We start from the raw sequence: 17,406 nt of genomic DNA, 5'->3' as shown, positions 1-17,406 counted from the left end.
CGTGACCGTTAGTTGCATTTTCTTGATTTTGTTCGATTTCTAGTTTTCAATGCTTGGGGTGCATATACAATTTTAATTTTTTATTTCAGTTTCAATTTTTATCATGAAATTTTAGTTTGCAAGGCCACAATCCCACAAATCTTTTCGGATATCAGTTCATTGAACCACTTGAACGATTCATCGCACTCAATGTCGTGTACAATAAAAAAATGATGAACAAAGAAGAGTGGGAGAACGACGAGGACCGAGAATTGAGATGCATGTGGTGGCAATCACATAGGGGGAAACTAGAAGGAAGGCAATGACAGTTTGATGGCCATGGATGGGTGAGTGGAGTAAGAGAAGAGAACCACCGAACTAGGAAAAAGAAGATGTGTGTGGGGTTTAGATATTAAAGTCAGAGAGTGTGATGTACGATACTTCAAATGAGATTAAGTTATGTCCGCTCATGAATATCTAATGGTTATTATTAAATGCTCTCATCTCTCATCATAAACCACTCCTTTAATTAAAAAAAAAACAAATGGTTTAGTTTGTAATTTAGCACAATATTATTGTATAAACACTATTGTTTTTCAAGTGTAATAGATAGTGGTGAGAATAGGCTAAGCTGAGATAAGCTTTGCATAAATATAAGTCTGATACTTAAAAAATTTAAGACCTAAGTTTGACATATTACCTGCCATATTTTTTTTTCATGTCTGATTTGATTTTTCAAAAAGTTTGTTTTGGCTTATGCTTTTATGATAAAAAATTTACATTTACTAATCAACTTATTTGCAAAGAGGCTAGAAAATTTGTATGTTAACGTGTAAAATTATAGTCTCATCCGTTCGATATTATTAGTCACATTTTCTCAGAGTTTTTTCTCCTAAAATATAAGTCACTCTCGAATATATATATATGAAGGGTGAAGGGTGAAGGGTTCGAACCTTGAGATGTCATCCCCTTTGCGAGGTGGTTGCTCTTTTGCTTGGTCCTTTCTATTTATCCAATATTATCTTTCACTTTCGAAAAAAGAAGAAGCCATGAAGTACCCAGCTGCAAATGCAACCACAGCAAAATCTGCATCAGCTGCTCCGCGAGCTTCTGCCCTTGCCAATCCATCTTTTGGAAGCGAGAAGAGAAGGAGGGCGATGTGAAATGAACGGAGAGAAGTGCGAGAAGGAAGACGCTTACAGTGACACAAGGAGGAGTTGATGTTTGGAATTGAACCCCAAATTTTTTCATGTTTATCCTTATATTTAATATGAAAGAGATAATGTGATTTAAGAAAAAATGTTTTGGGCAGAGAAATTCATGGGTAATCTATGAAAGTCAATTTTTTTTTTTTTACAAATTTATTGCCTGCAACTACTTTTTTTAAATATAGAGAATTGGATAAATGTGAATTATAATTAGGACATAAAGAGTATTAAAATTATTTTTTCTATAACAAGTGAGCAAAATTATGAGCTACTATGTATGATGAAAATGCTGATTTTTAGGGGTTGTTGCCCTTTTTTTGGGGTTTTTCTTGGTTGTTTTCTTTGGGGGGAGGGGCTAAGTATAGTGAGCGGTGATTAACTTTTTGATATACTAATCATCTTTTTCCCCTGTTTTTCCTAAGCTTTGGCCTCAGTTCTTTTGTATAGTGAGCGGTGTATTTCTTCTTTTACTTTCTAAAAAAAGGCTGATTTTTGATTTTCAAGGTGCGAAAGCTTATCTATATTCATACTTCATAGTAAGCTATTTAAATATGTCATAAATCTATATTTAAATAGACTAATATCATTAAATCATTATATAAGTCTAACTTGTTTAAATATATAAAAATATAAATTAGTACATAATATCAAAATATTATAATAAAATCCTATTGCAACAATAATAATAAAGATAAAATATATTTACATTAATCATATGTTTATTAAAATAGGCTAGTCCATTAGATTTACAAAACATTTTAAATAATCTAAGGTTAGTCTTGATAGGTTTTGGGTTACAGGGTTTTGCGATTAGGAGGTTAAGTTTCCTGGTTATGGGTTGAGATGGTGGGTTGGGAGAGATTGTGGGGCTAACAACTAATGTGTTTGGTTTGAGATGAAGAACGCTCATGAAGGTGAAGAACATTTAATGAATGCAAAAGTTGGGTTTTGGATTTGATATGAAGATGAAAGTTCCATTGAAAATGATGATTAAGGTTTTTGGTTTGTTAATGATTTTTTTGGGTTTGTTCATAAAGATTATGATTGCTTTATCAACTTCAACATGAAGATATAATGAAGTTGATGGAAGAGCGGAATGAAGATGATGAATTAATTTGAATTTTTGTAATTTATATATGAAAATAAAAAATGACATGTGACGTACCACGTCAAAGTTCGCTTGCTAGTCAGCTCTTTCGTCGGAGCTCCATATCCAACAATGTAAAAAACTAAATAGACCGTAATCGTGAGGATAGATACCAAACTTTTTTCGAGAGAGGGGCTAAACTCGAATTTGCACTTAATTGCATGCACTAATATGATGATTAACCGGGCTTTAAAACTCCAAAAGAAGAAAAAAGGCGAATTTTCTGCGGAAAAAAAGAAGAAAGTGAATGCAGAAAGAGACGAGAAACCAGCGAGGGTGGTGGGAAGAGAAAGAAAACAAAGACGCCGCGTCATGCCAACCGTTAACTGATGGGTGACGATCTCTGATGTGGCGCCATCATAGCCGTTCGATTCATCCCAAATAAAAATATTCCCCATTTGTTTTTGAACATTCTCTCTCTCTCTTCATCTCTTTCTCATCTGATTCTGAATCTCGCTCCGTTGTTTCCCTCTCCAGTCGCCAGGTACGATTTTGCTTCCTTTCATTCAATTCGCATTTTCCATCGTCGTTCGAATCGTGATTCTCAGTTTTTGCTTCGAATACAATGATTTTGATTTTGATTTTGAGATGAAAATGTTGATGATGTTTGAATCGTGTATTGCGCTGCGCAGGGTTTTTGATTTGGATCATATTTGATTTCAGAGTGTCTGAGTGTGTCGTGTGAGGATTTTCAATCAGTGGAAAATGCGCATGCATGAGTGTTGTTGTTGATAGCATCGTTGCTGATTTGATTGAGATATGGAGATTCCGATGGCCGCAACTGTTGTGGATTTTGTCAACACTGCGTTAGGTTGGCTCAGATTTGCTGTTGATGCTCCGTCTGCGCGAGCTGTAGTTTTCGGAGTCAATATCGGTGGTATATACATAGTCTTTTCATAATTCATATCATGGTTTGATGCTTAGAAATGTGATTAATTATGAATTATGTGTTGATTGATTAGTTAATTGATTGATTTTATCTGTTTTTAACTTCTGTTTGAAGGACATTTGTTTCTCGAAGTTTTTCTCCTGGTGGTCATACTATTCTTGCTCTCCCAGAAAAGTTACAAGCCTCCTAAAAGGCCCTTAACAAACAAGGTGTGTTCAACACTTTCATTACTATGTATTTGCATTCAGTTTCTTAGTTATTTATTGATTGTGTGGTAGCATAGCAATGTAGAGCTGATATATAGCTTGAGCAAACTTTTATATAAAATAGAGTTGAAATTCGTTTGATTATCTTTGTTTGCTTATTTGATCAAATGCAAGTAGGCTTCTCCTCTAATTTGTTTATGAAGTTAGTATGAGTGTATAGTGCACTTGAAAAGTGGTTTCTATTAATGTTGGGTTTTAGAATTTCTTCAAACACTTGAATGTAAGTAGAGAAACAGATACTTAGTTATTGGGGTTTTTAGTAGTTCTAGGGACTTAACATGGGGCATCTCTTGTTATTCTTTAGGAGGTTTTAGAGCTTTCAAGGTCGATTGATCTTTAGGTTTCATATAGATGGAAAATATTTTCTTCAGATGTGGACTTTTAGCTAAGCTTGTTTTTACTGATCGTATGCTCTTTTCTGGTGCTTACTTGGAACTTGGAACTACTCTGACATTGATGTTCTGTTTTCTTTTGCCTGAACGTTTGGAGGTCAATTCATCAAAGATTTAAGTTTGTTAAGTTTGGGACTCACTATCCCTCCACTGTTGGTGGTATAATAGCAGCTCTCTTTGTGATGTAGTTTGACTTGCTTTCTGAAGGATTGTTTCCTTAGTTTGTAAGTTTTAGAAGATATATTTGAATGGATTAAGACATAATTGTGTATGGAAAAATCTACCCATCTTCTAAAATTCTTTCACAGGAGGTTTTCAATTGGTATCATGTCGGTAGCTTTGCAGGCCATATTGTTGTTCTGTACATTTCTGGAATACAGTTGAATTTTTTCTGAAGACCTTCTTCACGTGACGTGGAAATTGAAGATTGTTTATTTCACACTTTTTATAGTAACTAACTTGTGTGCCTGACTTGTACCTTGTTATCTCTCTCTGTCTTGTTCTCGACTTGTAAACTTTTGTTCTTTGTAATGAGGTCTTCTCCAATGGCATATCTTATGTACCTCTTGTGCTTCAAAATATGCTACTACTGTAATGGAAGATGTGGCAATATTATGATTGATATTAGAGGATAGTGATATTATTGTTGTAATGTTGTTTGCTTAGCAGTTTATTCTTCCTTTCTGTTATCAGCTATGCTTAAAAATATTGAGTTCTGTTAAAACGTATAATTATATTAATCAGTCTTTTTCTGGATTTAATTTTTTATTACCAGATTTTTTTATGGTAGAGTTTCTTTCTTTTTTCAGTTACTGTATGGAATTTTTAACTATACTGTTAGTTTTTACATGTTAGTGTTGCTAATATCCAATTTGACATTCATCATGTTGTAGTATTCTGACATTTCATAAATTGGTGCTTACTAAATGTTTGCAGGAAATTGACGAGCTATGTGATGAATGGGCTCCAGAATCCCTTATTCCTTCTCTTAATGAAGAGATGTTGTATGAACCACCAGTGCTGGAGAGGTGATTGCGCTTTCTCTGGTGGTAGCACTACCATTTAGTTTTCATACTCTTATTGTCTCAAGCATGTTAAATTTCATGTTTGTTGTATGTTTCGCTGACGGAGTGCCTTCCCTGAAATTACCATATGTTTTGTCCTTGTCAACTTCACCTTTATGGTTACATTTCCTTTACTTAGATTCGTGGGATTATTGAGGGTGAGCCGTGGCACATTGGTGAGTTTGTCACCTTGTGACCTAGTGGTCATGGATCAGCTGAAACAACCACTCCAAGACAGGGTTAAAGTTGCGACATCAAAGGACCCCACTATAATGGGATTCTCTTGCACTAGACAACCCTTTAGATTCTTAAATTATTGCTTTCCATTTTGAATGAAATTTGTTAATAAAAAGTTCTCCCCTGTGATTTCATAAGATTTCAGATGCTTCTTGTTTTCAAAGTCACACACGTTCTGCTAGTTGTTAAATTTTAGCAGAATATATTGGGGAGCTGGAGGTTTTATTCAAGTTCAAAATAAGGAAGGTTCATTTTTAGATTTTGAAAATAAAGGGAGGCCTCGTAATTCACAATTTTAAAGTTTATTCTGTTGAAGTATATGATCTTGAGTGTCGACAACTGACAAGTATCTAATAATGGGCTCAATTTGTTATGTAGTTTAGAGTTTAGACATTACGATTTCACTCTGGGCATTTAAATGACATGAGCTCATTATATATTCAAGTCAAACAGTATGTTAAATTCGGGCAATTGTCTTTTTGTATCCTCCTGATAATGAGATGTTTTTAATGCAGTGCTGCTGGGCCACATACCATAGTTAATGGGAAAGACGTTGTCAATTTTTCTTCAGCAAACTATCTTGGGCTTGTAGGTCATCAAAAGTTACTTGTAAGGAAATGGTCCCACATCAATAATAAATTCCTCCTTTTGGGCAATGACAAGCCAGTGAATGAATCTATATGTACTTTATATTGTAGGACTCATGTACTTCTGCTTTAGAGAAATACGGTGTTGGTTCTTGTGGTCCCCGTGGGTTTTATGGAACAATTGGTAAGACTTAATCTTGAAGTTTTGTTTTTGAGGAAATATTTGCTCTCTTATGATATTTTTGCTCTGCCCAGATGTCCATCTTGACTGTGAAGCGAGAATAGCTAAGTTTTTAGGAACCCCTGATTCAATTCTCTACTCCTATGGACTTTCGACCATGTTCAGTGCAATTCCTGCTTTCTCTAAGAAAGGAGATATAATTGTAGCGTAAGTATGCATACTTGTCGTTGGATATCTGCTGTGCAGTCTTGTTCAGTTGTTCAGTTTTTCCCAATTTTTTGTCTGACGACATTTATAGTGGGCAAAGATAAAACCAGACACGACATAGAGAATTATTTGGATGGTTTTATGTCATTGCTTTTACTTTATAAGAATGGTATAAGGAATGATCCGATTTACTTCTCCATCCACATTATATTTCCATATATTGCAAAGAAATGTCCTTTGGCACCTCCTGATCATTGGAGACTATGTTTACATAACTCTGATGTTATAAGTTTCATAGGTAAGTTTTTATATTTTACAGGGATGAGGGAGTCCACTGGGGAATACAGAATGGCCTTCATCTTTCTAGAAGCACAGTGGTGTATTTTAAGCACAATGACATGGATTCTTTAAGAGAAACATTAGAGAAAATTACTATCAAATATAAGCGGGTCAAGAACTTGAGGCGTTATATTGTTGTTGAAGCCATCTACCAGGTAGATATTGTCTATTGCATGTGGTAGATCAGCTTTACACTTCTATCTTGTATTTCCTAAGAAGTTCTTACCACCTTCAATTATAAAATAAAACAGCTGTATGAATTGCTGGCAACTTGCGATATGGGTTAATTGTGCTATATGAAATACTAGTGCTGCTGAGATAGTAGGGTAATCAACAAATGCAATTTGAAACTATTTATGAAGAACTGAAATGAACATTTTGTGCCTTAAAGAGTAGCAGTATTACTAAAGTATATGTTAGGATGGGTAGAAGGGGGAATATCCCTAATTCCCACTAGTGATACCTGCCTTGCTGATGTGGCAGTATCTTTCGGGGAATCGAGCTGGGCAAAGAGAATTGAAGGAGAGAGAATGCTGAGGTGGGAATAATCGTGTGAATTGTGAAGGAGAGGGAGAAGCATCCTCTAATTTGCCAGTATGAGTTCTTCTATTTTCTTTATTTTCCCAAGACTGGACCTAAGGATTTCTGAGTTTCCCTGTATAATTCAATACTATTATAGTAATTCAGTTTATTTTTCTCTCTTATATTCATCCGGCACCTTTCACTATGATAGTCCCACTACAATTTTAGAAGGAGCAGAATAGCACACGACACTTTTTCATTTAGACAAAACTGCCCCCCCCCCCCTCCCTTTTTTTCTGTTTAAAAATAGTTATGGGTTTCTTGCCATTTTCCTTAGCCAAACTTTATTTAATTTAAAAACTCAAGTTTTCCTCTCTCCCCATCTGTCACCTTCTTTCCCTTTCTCTGTCTTCTACTTCACCGTTCTGCTCGGCTCTGAGCAGCATTGGTAAGTTTTCGCTCCAGAAATAAGAAAAAGATAAAGCTTGAACACGTCTTCTGTCCCACTAACATGACTCCACATGACCCATCCTCTTCTCATTCTTTTTCTTCCTTCAATGTGTACCTCCAAAGCCATCACCAACCATATCCATTTGGCCAACATTCATAGCCAGTTAGCTACTGTGGAGTTAACCCACTCCGACACCTAAGAGTATTAGGTCTGGACAATGCGTATGTCTACTCTAATACCATGATCATTATTAGATCTCCTAATAATATTAGCTGTTGGCTCATAATTGGTTTACTGCTTTAACAGAGAGATTCTGCAGTTGTTGCAACCAACTATTCTGCAACTTTCTTCTCATCAATTTTCTAATTCTTTTTAACCCAGATTGTTTTATAAGAGCCAAAATGGTGTTGTTGTAAATAATAAAGAACATATGCATGTTGCTGTTAGATCGTGTATGTCGCAATTTCTTTCCTTAAAAAATTGCTACTTTTGCTGGTATTCTCAACCATTCATGTAAGAGTATGAAAGCTGTTAGCTATTCATGTGCTGCTGGTATTCAGAGTACACTGTTATGATGTATTGTTAGGTCTGTTAGATAGTTAGTTTGGTGCCGGCTCATAGTCAGTTACACTCAAACTGACTATTTATAACATGCACACCTATTCAGTTCAGTGAATCGATAATACAGTTAGATTCTGTTAACTCTCTCTCACAATCAGATTCTCTAAATCTAATATGGTATCTAGAGCTTAGGTTCAGGAGTTCATGGCTAGCACCGGCACTCCTCAATCTTCTTCGCGGTCTCTGTCATCATCACCGGAGACACAGCAACTTGTTCAATAGTGTCCATCTCCGTCAGCGACTGGCCTGAAGATGCATGCTTCTTTTTCCCTTGATTAATCTGCACCATTCTCCTTCTCTCATGTGATCTCTGACAAATTAGATGATAAGAACTTCCTAGTGTGGAAGCAATAGGTGTAGCCGGTGATAATTGCTCACTCTTTGCATCTTTTTCTCCTCAATCCAAAGGTTCCTGAGAAGTATGCTGATGAATCTGTTCACGAGTCAGGCGTTGAGTCTTCTGCATACCAAGCATGGGAGCAGCAAGATTCTCTTCTCTGATCTTGGCTCCAACCCACGGCCACCAGTCCCGTTCTTACAAAGCTCACATGCTGCTGTCATGCTCATCAACCTTGAGGCAAAATTCATGCCTATTTCCATTCGCAAACCGGAGCTAAGGCATGTCAGTTATGAACTGAGCTTTGTAACACTGCTCTTTCGAATCACACAGTTAGTGAGTATTTCTTACGTGTTAAGGCAATTTCTGATTCTCTTTGTGCAATTGGAGATCCAGTTTCTGAAAGAGCTGTTAGATATAGTTCTTGAAGGTCTCCCTCAAGAGTATGAATCTCTTGTTAATCTCGTCAGTATGATTACCAAATTTCAGAGTCTGTCTATTGGTGAAATTGAATTTCTATTGTTGGCACAAGAGGTTCGAATTGGAATTGTACTTTCTTTTATTTTATTTTATGTGGTTGTTATACTATTTCTATCAATGCTCGAATGACTTGCCTACATGAAATCTAAAATTGCTTGATCAATGCCTGTTAACATCTTTTTCTCTGTAAATTTTTCAGAATTCTGGCCAAATAGCACCCTTGGATGAGATCATTAAATTGAAAGAAAAATATCGTTTTCGTGTATTGATGGACGAGAGCAACTCGTTTGGTGTGCTTGGAAGTTCTGGAAGAGGTCTCACTGAATACTATGACGTTCCGGTATGTACTGAAAATTTATTTACGTGCAGCTACTCTGGATGTAAGTGTGTATATATTAAAATTTGCAATGCTGATTGTGATTTATGGTCACATGCTGCAGGTTGAGAAGTTGGATATTATAACTGCTGCTATGGGACATGCATTGGCCACAGAAGGAGGATTCTGCACTGGAAATGCAAGAGTTATTGATCACCAAGTATGGCAGTGTCATATGTGATGTATATTTATGAGTGTTGTGTTGGGTTTCTGATTATATTGAGTTAAAAAAAATAAAAAGAAATATGAATGTAGATTTAAGAATTTATTTCTCAAGGATTTTTTTTAATACTTACAGTCATTTATGCCTATTTAAAGCTGCCTGTGCATCACGAAGTTATTGTTTGATGATGGCACCTATTTTGTTAGAGGTGATGACTTCAATGGGCCTCTCGTACAGGATCATGGTGGGCCAAGGCAGTGGAAGGTTTATACTAGAAGGGGTAAGAAGGGAAATAGGGAGAGGACAGATGAAATATCTATGTAACAGATTCTATTCCCTAACAGAATTAGAGTAAGGAGGGCGAGGTGGAAGATTGTAATAGATTTAGTATAAGAAGGCAGTTAGATAGGTTGAGAGGACTATCCTTATCATTAGCTAATTTGAGAGATGGATAGGAAGCATTGAGCTTCCTATTGAGAGCCTAGCTCTTGTCAGATTTGGGTGCCATTCCCTCTCTGTGTACTGCCATTTTACTGTGAATAATGAATCTTCGTTATCATTCTTGTACTTTTTCTCTGTATTTGTCTCATTGTCAGGATTGGGTTCCTAACAATTTGGTCCGACCTACCGGATCATTCATCGGTGAATGCCACCCAGGAAAATCAAAACGACACAGATGGAAGCTAAGATCGATGCCTTGGAGAGTGAACTCGCGGCAATGCGGGCTTCACTGTCAGCAGTCACCAACGCGATGAAGGATTTACCCACGACGCTGTTGACGATGGTTGAGAAAGCGGTGGGGAAATCGGTTCCTGGAGACGACGATGGCGATCCAGGCAACAAAACCCCAGATCTCGATGTGGGAAAATCATCACAGTCAGGCAAAATCCCTGATTCAGATGGGAACAAAGAGAACCGATCGAAACGTTCTTCACTGCAAGGGAATGCATTGGAGGAATTCCGCCAGTCGATGAAGAAGGTCGAGCTTCCGATCTTCGACGGCAAGGACCCCGCCGGCTGGATTTCGAGAGCGGAGGTGTATTTCAGAGTGCAGGAGACGTCACCGGAAGTCAAGGTGAGTCTAGCTCAGCTCAGTATGAAGGGGGGAACGATTCACTTCTACAATTCCCTCCTGGAGACTGAGGAAGAACTTACATGGGAAAGGCTTCGCGAAGCTTTGTTGGAACGGTATGGCGGCCATGGAGAAGGTGATGTTTATGAGCAGCTCACTGAGCTCCGTCAACGTGGGACGATCGATGATTACATTTCTGAATTTGAGTATTTGACTGCTCAGATTCCGAAACTGCCAGAGAAACAATTCCAAGGGTACTTTTTACACGGGTTGAAAGAGGAGATTCGAGGCAAAGTCAGGAGCTTAGTAGCCATGGGTGGTATGAGCAGATCTCGTCTCCTGGTAGTCTCGCGTGTGGTAGAGAAGGAGGTGAAGGGCGAAACCGGGTCGGGCCAAACTCGTTCTAATCGTTTCGGGTCAACGGGTTTCCGATCCGGAACGGGTGGAGCCAACAAACCCGGTGGTACTGAGTGGGTATGGGTTCGTGATAGCAAGGAGTCAGGCCCAACAAATAGGCCCAATACTAATGTTAGAACAGAAGCACCAAAAAACAATACTTCAGCTGGTGCAAACAGGGTTGGGCCAAGGGAATGAGGGTTCATCGGTTCAACCATCTTACATATCCCCAATTGATGGAGAGGCGCCAAAAAGGCTTATGTTTCAAGTGTGGTGGGCCTTTCCACCCGAATCACCAATGCCCAGATAAACACTTGCGTTTACTCATATTAGAAGAAGACGGCGATGCCGTCGAGGAAGCCAACATTTTAGCCATGGAGGTCAAGGACGGCGATGATGAGCCTGATGCCGAATTGAGTTTGATGAGCATCAACAGTCTGGGAAGCGAGGATGGGGACAAACCCCAGACCATGAAACTCTGCGGTACCATAGCTGGGGTGCCGGTGGTGATTCTCGTGGACAGCGGCGCTACCCATAATTTCGTGGATAGTCGTCTAGTTCGACGATTAGGTTGGGAGGTAGAGGACACTCCCCAGATGGTCGTACGAATGGGAGATGGCTATAAGTCTCAAGCACAGGGACGTTGCAAGCTGCTGGAGGTCGATATCGACGGATATCGGGTGCGATGCTCTCCCCAACTATTTGATCTTGGGGGACCTGACTTGGTTTTGGGGATTGAGTGGCTCAAGACACTTGGTGACACCATTGTAAATTGGCAGTCTCAATCCATGAGTTTCTGGCATGAGAGGAAGTGGGTCAATCTTCAGGGAGCTAAGACTGGTACAAAGGAGTTGGAATTGGAAGCGTTGCAGAGTATTCTGGCTTCAGTGCACACCAAGGACACGAGAATGATGGGCACTTGGGGAAGACGCCAAACAGAACCTCAGGGCCTTTCAGAACTTTCGCCTGAGCAGCAATGCGAGTTGGAAGAGCTCCTCCAACGCTACGCCACAGTCTTTCAAGAGAAACAGGGCCTCCCTCCAGGCCGGGGCAGAGAGCATTGCATTACCATCCAAGAGGGGCAGGGGCCGGTCAACGTGAGACCTTACCGTTATCCCCATCACCAAAAAAACGAAATTGAGAAACAGGTAAGGGATATGTTGGCAGCAGGAATAATCAGGCAGAGCACAAGTGCCTATTCGAGCCCGGTGATATTGGTCAAGAAGAAGGATCATACGTGGCGGATGTGTGTCGATTACCGCGCGCTCAACCGTGTTACTGTGCCCGACAAGTTCCCGATTCCAGTGATAGAGGAACTGCTGGATGAGCTCCATGGGTCTCGCTATTTCTCCAAACTCGATCTGAAATCCGGGTATCACCAGGTTCGAGTCAAAGCGGAGGATGTGCACAAAACCGCGTTTAGAACACATGAGGGCCACTACGAATATTTGGTCATGCCCTTTGGTCTCATGAACGCGCCTTCTACCTTCCAAAGCTTGATGAATGAGATTTTTCGTTCTTTTCTCAGAAAAGGAGTGCTGGTGTTTTTCGACGACATCCTAGTCTATAGTGCTACATGGGAGGAGCATTTATCTCAGCTGGAAATTGTTTTGCAAATTTTGGAGCAACAGAGCCTCACTGCCAACAAGAAGAAATGCCATTTTGCAGGGCGCTCGGTGGATTATTTGGGGCATTTGATCTCTGAGATTGGGTGGCAGTGGATCCAACAAAGATTGAAAGCGTCGTGAAGTGGCCCGTGCCAAAGTATGTCAAGGGGGTACGGGGATTCTTGGGCTTAACCGGGTATTACCGGAAATTTATCCAAGACTACGGGAAAATAGCAAGGCCCCTTACTGAACTGACAAAGAAAGATGCATTTGTGTGGGGAATTGACGCTCAAAAGGCTTTTGACGAATTGAAGCACAAATTGACTACAGCTCCTGTTCTTCATTTGCCCGACTTCAACCAGTCATTCCGTCTTGAGTGTGATGCTTCCGGTTTGGGCATTGGGGCCATTCTTTTGCAAGGCCAACATCCTGTGGCGTATTTTAGTAAAGCATTGGGCCCTCGAAACCTTGCTAAGTCAGCCTACGAGAAGGAACTCATGGCGGTGGCGTTGGCCATTCAGCATTGGCGCCCCTATCTATTGGGACGCAGGTTTGTGGTTACCACTGACCAAAAGAGTCTTAAAGAGTTTCTTCATCAAAAGATAGTCTCCGGGGATCAACAGAATTGGGCAGCGAAGCTGCTGGGTTACGACTTTGAAATTGTCTACAAACCGGGGAAATCAAATCAAGGTGCAGATGCTCTTTCGCGCATTACTGAATCTGGGGAGTTGCGCTCCATTGTTTCTTTCCCTTGCTGGGCAGATCAAGATACCATCAAAACTGAGATCCAGCAGGATGCCAAGCTTTCCAAAATTGTTGAGGATTTGCAACACAATCCTCAGGCTCACCCTGGATATACTTGGTCGCGTGGAGTATTACTCTATCATGATCGATTGGTGTTGTCCAGTGTTTCTGTTTTTATTCCCCAAATGTTGCAGGAATTCCACAATTCACCCCAAGGAGGTCATTCGGGATTTTTGCGCACATACCGGCGTGTGGCAGCTAACCTTTACTGGCAAGGCATGAAGAACACCATTCAGGACTATGTGAAAAGCTGTGACGTATGTCAGAGGCACAAATATCTGGCATCTTCACCTGCAGGCCTTCTTCAACCCTTGCCAATACCAGCGCAAATTTGGGAAGACTTATCCTTGGATTTTATCACTGGATTGCCCAAGTCCAAGGGCTATGAAGCAATCTTTGTTGTTGTGGACCGCTTATCCAAGTACTGTCATTTCTTTCCCCTCAAGCATCCCTATTCTGCGAAGAGCATTGCCGATCTTTTCACACGGGAAATTGTTCGTTTACATGGCATACCTGCATCCATAGTGAGTGATAGGGATCCTCTTTTCATGAGCCATTTTTGGAAGGAATTATTCCGACTACAGGGTACTCATCTGAAGATGAGTTCAGCATACCATCCCGAATCCGATGGACAAACTGAGGTTGTCAATCGTTGTCTCGAAACTTACCTTCGCTGTTTCTCGGCTGACCAGCCCAAATCCTGGGCCATATGGCTTCATTGGGCTGAATACTGGTTCAATACGACGTACCATTATGCTACCTTGCAAACCCCGTTTGAGGCGGTGTATGGTCGCAAGCCGCCGGTGCTAACTCGCTGGGCCATCGGCGAAACCAGGGTGGAGGCAGTTCAAAGGGAGCTGCAGGATAGGGATGAAGCTCTCCGACAACTTAAGCTTCATTTGGCTCGGGCACAAGAACGTATGAGGAGTTATGCCAATGTCAAACGCAAAGACCTGTCTTTCGAGGTAGGGGAATGGGTGTTTGTGAAACTGCGGGCTCGCCGGCAACAATCGGTGGTCAGTCGTGTCCATGTGAAGCTTGCTGCTCGCTATTTTGGACCATACCTGATTCTGGCTCGCGTCGGCGCGGTGGCTTACCGGCTGCAGCTCCCTGAAGGATCGCGGGTGCATCCTGTTTTCCACGTCTCTGTGCTAAAGCGGGCTATCGGGAGTTATTCTGTCGATTCGGAGCTCCCTGATAATTTAGATGGTGAAGAGCAGCCAGCGGGGCAACCCCGATCTATTCTTGCTCACCGTGACATTTCTAGACAGGGAATTCAGGTTCCACAAGTTCTAGTTCACTGGGATGGCACAACTGTGGACGAAGCGACTTGGGAGGATCTTGTTACCATACAGAGCCAGTTTCCAGCTTTGACTCCCAACCTTGGGGACAAGGTTGATGTTCCAGGAGGGGGTATTGTTAGAGGTGATGACTTCAATGGGCCTCTCGTACAGGATCATGGTGGGCCAAGGCAGTGGAAGGTTTATACTAGAAGGGGTAAGAAGGGAAATAGGGAGAGGACAGATGAAATATCTATGTAACAGATTCTATTCCCTAACAGAATTAGAGTAAGGAGGGTGAGGTGGAAGATTGTAATAGATTTAGTATAAGAAGGCAGTTAGATAGGTTGAGAGGACTATCCTTATCATTAGCTAATTTGAGAGATGGATAGGAAGCATTGAGCTTCCTATTAAGGAGCCTAGCTCTTGTCAGATTTGGGTGCCATTCCCTTTCTGTGTACTGCCATTTTACTGTGAATAATCAATCTTCGTTATCATTCTTGTACTTTTTCTCTGTATTTGTCTCATTGTCAGGATTGGGTTCCTAACATATTTCTTATCCATCCGTCCACTAATACTGTATTTTGAACCTGTGTAGCGATTGAGTAGCTCTGGCTATGTCTTTTCTGCTTCTTTGCCCCCATATCTTGCAAGCGCTGCAATTACAGCTATTGATGTCCTTGAGGAAAATCCCAGTTTGATAACGAAGTTGAAGAACAACATTGCTGTGTTATGGAAAGGTAAACTTTGATCTCATTGCTAGTTTCATAAAATAAATGGAATTGCATGTCTCCATTTTGGTCTGTGCATAATATGTAAGTGTAACCGTTCAAATTGCTATTTATTTGCGTCCTTTTCTCCCAATAAAACTAGGAATTTTTATCATTGTTTCGGTTAAGCACTTTAATCTGAGATACATTGGCTGGCTGCTTCAGGATTGTCAAAAATACCTGGCTTCACAATTTCAAGTCATCCAGAGTCACCAATTATTTATTTGAGACTATTGAAGTCAACAGGTTCCGTGAAGGATGACCAACATCTGCTTGAAAACATTGCTGAGCGTGTAAGAAATCTTATTTTGACAATGTTTATTTCTTGTTTTCAATTTTCTTTGTACTTAATGTTGTGTATTCACAGGTTTTAAAAGAAGATTCTGTGTTTGTGGTGACTTCCAAAAGATCAACATTGGACAAATGCCGTTTGCCTGTAGGAATTAGATTGTTTGTTTCTGCAGGGCATTCAGAGTCTGATCTTCACAAGGCATCTGAATCATTGAAAAGGGTCGCTGCATTAGTCCTGGGTGGTCGTAATTGAACACTGATGTACACCTCTCTTCTGCTTCTTTTTTTTATGCACCTATCAGTTCTATACCACTTTTTGGTGATCATTTTTGAAATCCAGGCTGATAAAAAGAAGTGTTGTAGTTGGTAATTTATGTAATTTTTTCTGCTCTACTGGGTAACAGTATTTTTTTGCGAGTTGCTCATTGGTTTATACATGTTAATTGGTAGAATATAAAGGAGTTAAATGTTTCTTATTATTGGTTTATGGCAAACACTTCAATTACATTCCGATTTGCCCTCGTGGACGGCATGCTTGTCAGAAAACCAACATTAAATTATTCATTAGTTAGCTGCTCAATAATGAGGTTGGCTATTGAAGATGAGAGAAAAATGAAACTTGACCCTCTAATGATTCAATGAACTGATCTTATATACAAGAGTGTCTGTTTATGTATAGCTGTTTTATAACTATAGCAACTAACACCTGTCCTAATTAAATTGCAAACACAAAACTGTTGAACATTAAGTTGGGAGCATAGATGCCGTAATATTCAGTATTTGACAACAGAACTATCACTATTATTATTTGCATGAGGAGTGAGCTAAAGAGAAGACACCATTGGGAACAAGAGCGTTTAGTCAAGGGATGAATGCTTGCAAGTGTAGTCATGTACAGGCTTAGTGGCTTCCCTTGTGCACAACATATGCGATGTTGTGCCTAGGGATTGTCAAATATATAACTTGCTCGATTAATTTGCCATGAAGTAACTATATCGTAATCATTAAGTGATGTGCGATGGGTTCCATATTTGAGAAATACTTAAGGTTGGATAATTATATCTTCACACCTCAAAAGTGAGGTGTGGAGAGGTGGAAGAAGAGAGAGATAGAAAGAAAGGAAAGAGAAAGTAAAGATGTGATATATGATTTAATTGATAAAGAAGAGAGAAATAAATAGAATGGAGGTGGAAAAAAAGTTGAGAGGTGTGTATATATCATAACTCGTCCTTAAGGTTTGTTTTTTTATTTTCTCTACTAGTGTTAGGGGCTATATCCTTTTTGCAAGTTACTTTCGAAAAGGATTATTTATTAGTCATTGGTCATTCTGACAACTTTCGGTCTGCGAGATGCAGGACATAGGAGATCATGAGTTCTTACTTAAATGGCCTTTACTTATTTGCAATTTTGCATTTTAATTCTGCCGCGAATCTCTCATCCATTTCCATTTGTTGACCATCCATTACCATCAATGGTGGGTTTCTTCTCCTTTACCTTTTCTTTTATGAAAACTAACTATTTTATATATACAATGGAGATTGATGTGTTTTTTTAGACACCAAAATATATAAAGAAAAGAGAGAAAAATAATCAATGTGTTACGTAATGTGATATGTTAGGAAGAGATATAGAGAAAAAAAATGTATATATAGGTGTTGTTACTATTTTGTGGTACACAACTCAATATTGTTATCTATATTCTCTTCAGCTTTGCATGTTACTATGGCAAAGTTCTTATGT

General features: G+C 39.7%; 1 protein-coding gene across 2 annotated transcripts; it reads left to right on the top strand.

Moving 5' to 3' along the window:
* Window positions 1-2,573: 2,573 nt before the first annotated feature.
* On the top strand, window positions 2,574-16,173 carry LOC130717314 (long chain base biosynthesis protein 1). Of its 2 annotated transcripts, none has more exons than XM_057567499.1 (13): window positions 2,574-2,818; window positions 2,998-3,211; window positions 3,338-3,432; window positions 4,818-4,909; window positions 5,698-5,791; window positions 5,881-5,953; window positions 6,025-6,157; window positions 6,477-6,651; window positions 9,107-9,247; window positions 9,348-9,443; window positions 15,204-15,345; window positions 15,541-15,668; window positions 15,743-16,173. In XM_057567499.1, exons 2-13 carry the CDS (start codon window positions 3,094-3,096, stop codon window positions 15,917-15,919), a joined length of 1,464 nt encoding a protein of 487 aa, XP_057423482.1. In that variant the 5' UTR covers window positions 2,574-2,818; window positions 2,998-3,093; the 3' UTR covers window positions 15,920-16,173. The 2 variants fall into 2 exon arrangements, with proteins under 2 accessions (XP_057423482.1, XP_057423481.1); XM_057567498.1 differs by having other exon boundaries at window positions 2,967-3,211.
* The last annotated feature ends 1,233 nt before the right edge of the window (window positions 16,174-17,406 follow it).

This window comes from Lotus japonicus, chromosome 5 (assembly GCF_012489685.1).
Source record: "Lotus japonicus ecotype B-129 chromosome 5, LjGifu_v1.2".
Classification (NCBI taxonomy): domain Eukaryota; kingdom Viridiplantae; phylum Streptophyta; class Magnoliopsida; order Fabales; family Fabaceae; genus Lotus; species Lotus japonicus.
The sequence above is the reverse complement of the archived record's forward strand: the minus strand, read 5'-3'. Positions and strand labels throughout refer to the sequence as shown.

Excerpts from the sequence above, each read along its gene's own strand:
- LOC130717314 (XM_057567499.1), top strand. The coding sequence starts at position 3,094 with ATGGAGATTCCGATGGCCGCAACTGTTGTGGATTTTGTCAACACTGCG. Across the intron at positions 5,954-6,024 it reads TGGGTTTTATGGAACAATTG|ATGTCCATCTTGACTGTGAA; the intron begins GTAAGACTTAAT and ends TGCTCTGCCCAG. Across the intron at positions 15,669-15,742 it reads TTGAAAACATTGCTGAGCGT|GTTTTAAAAGAAGATTCTGT; the intron begins GTAAGAAATCTT and ends GTGTATTCACAG.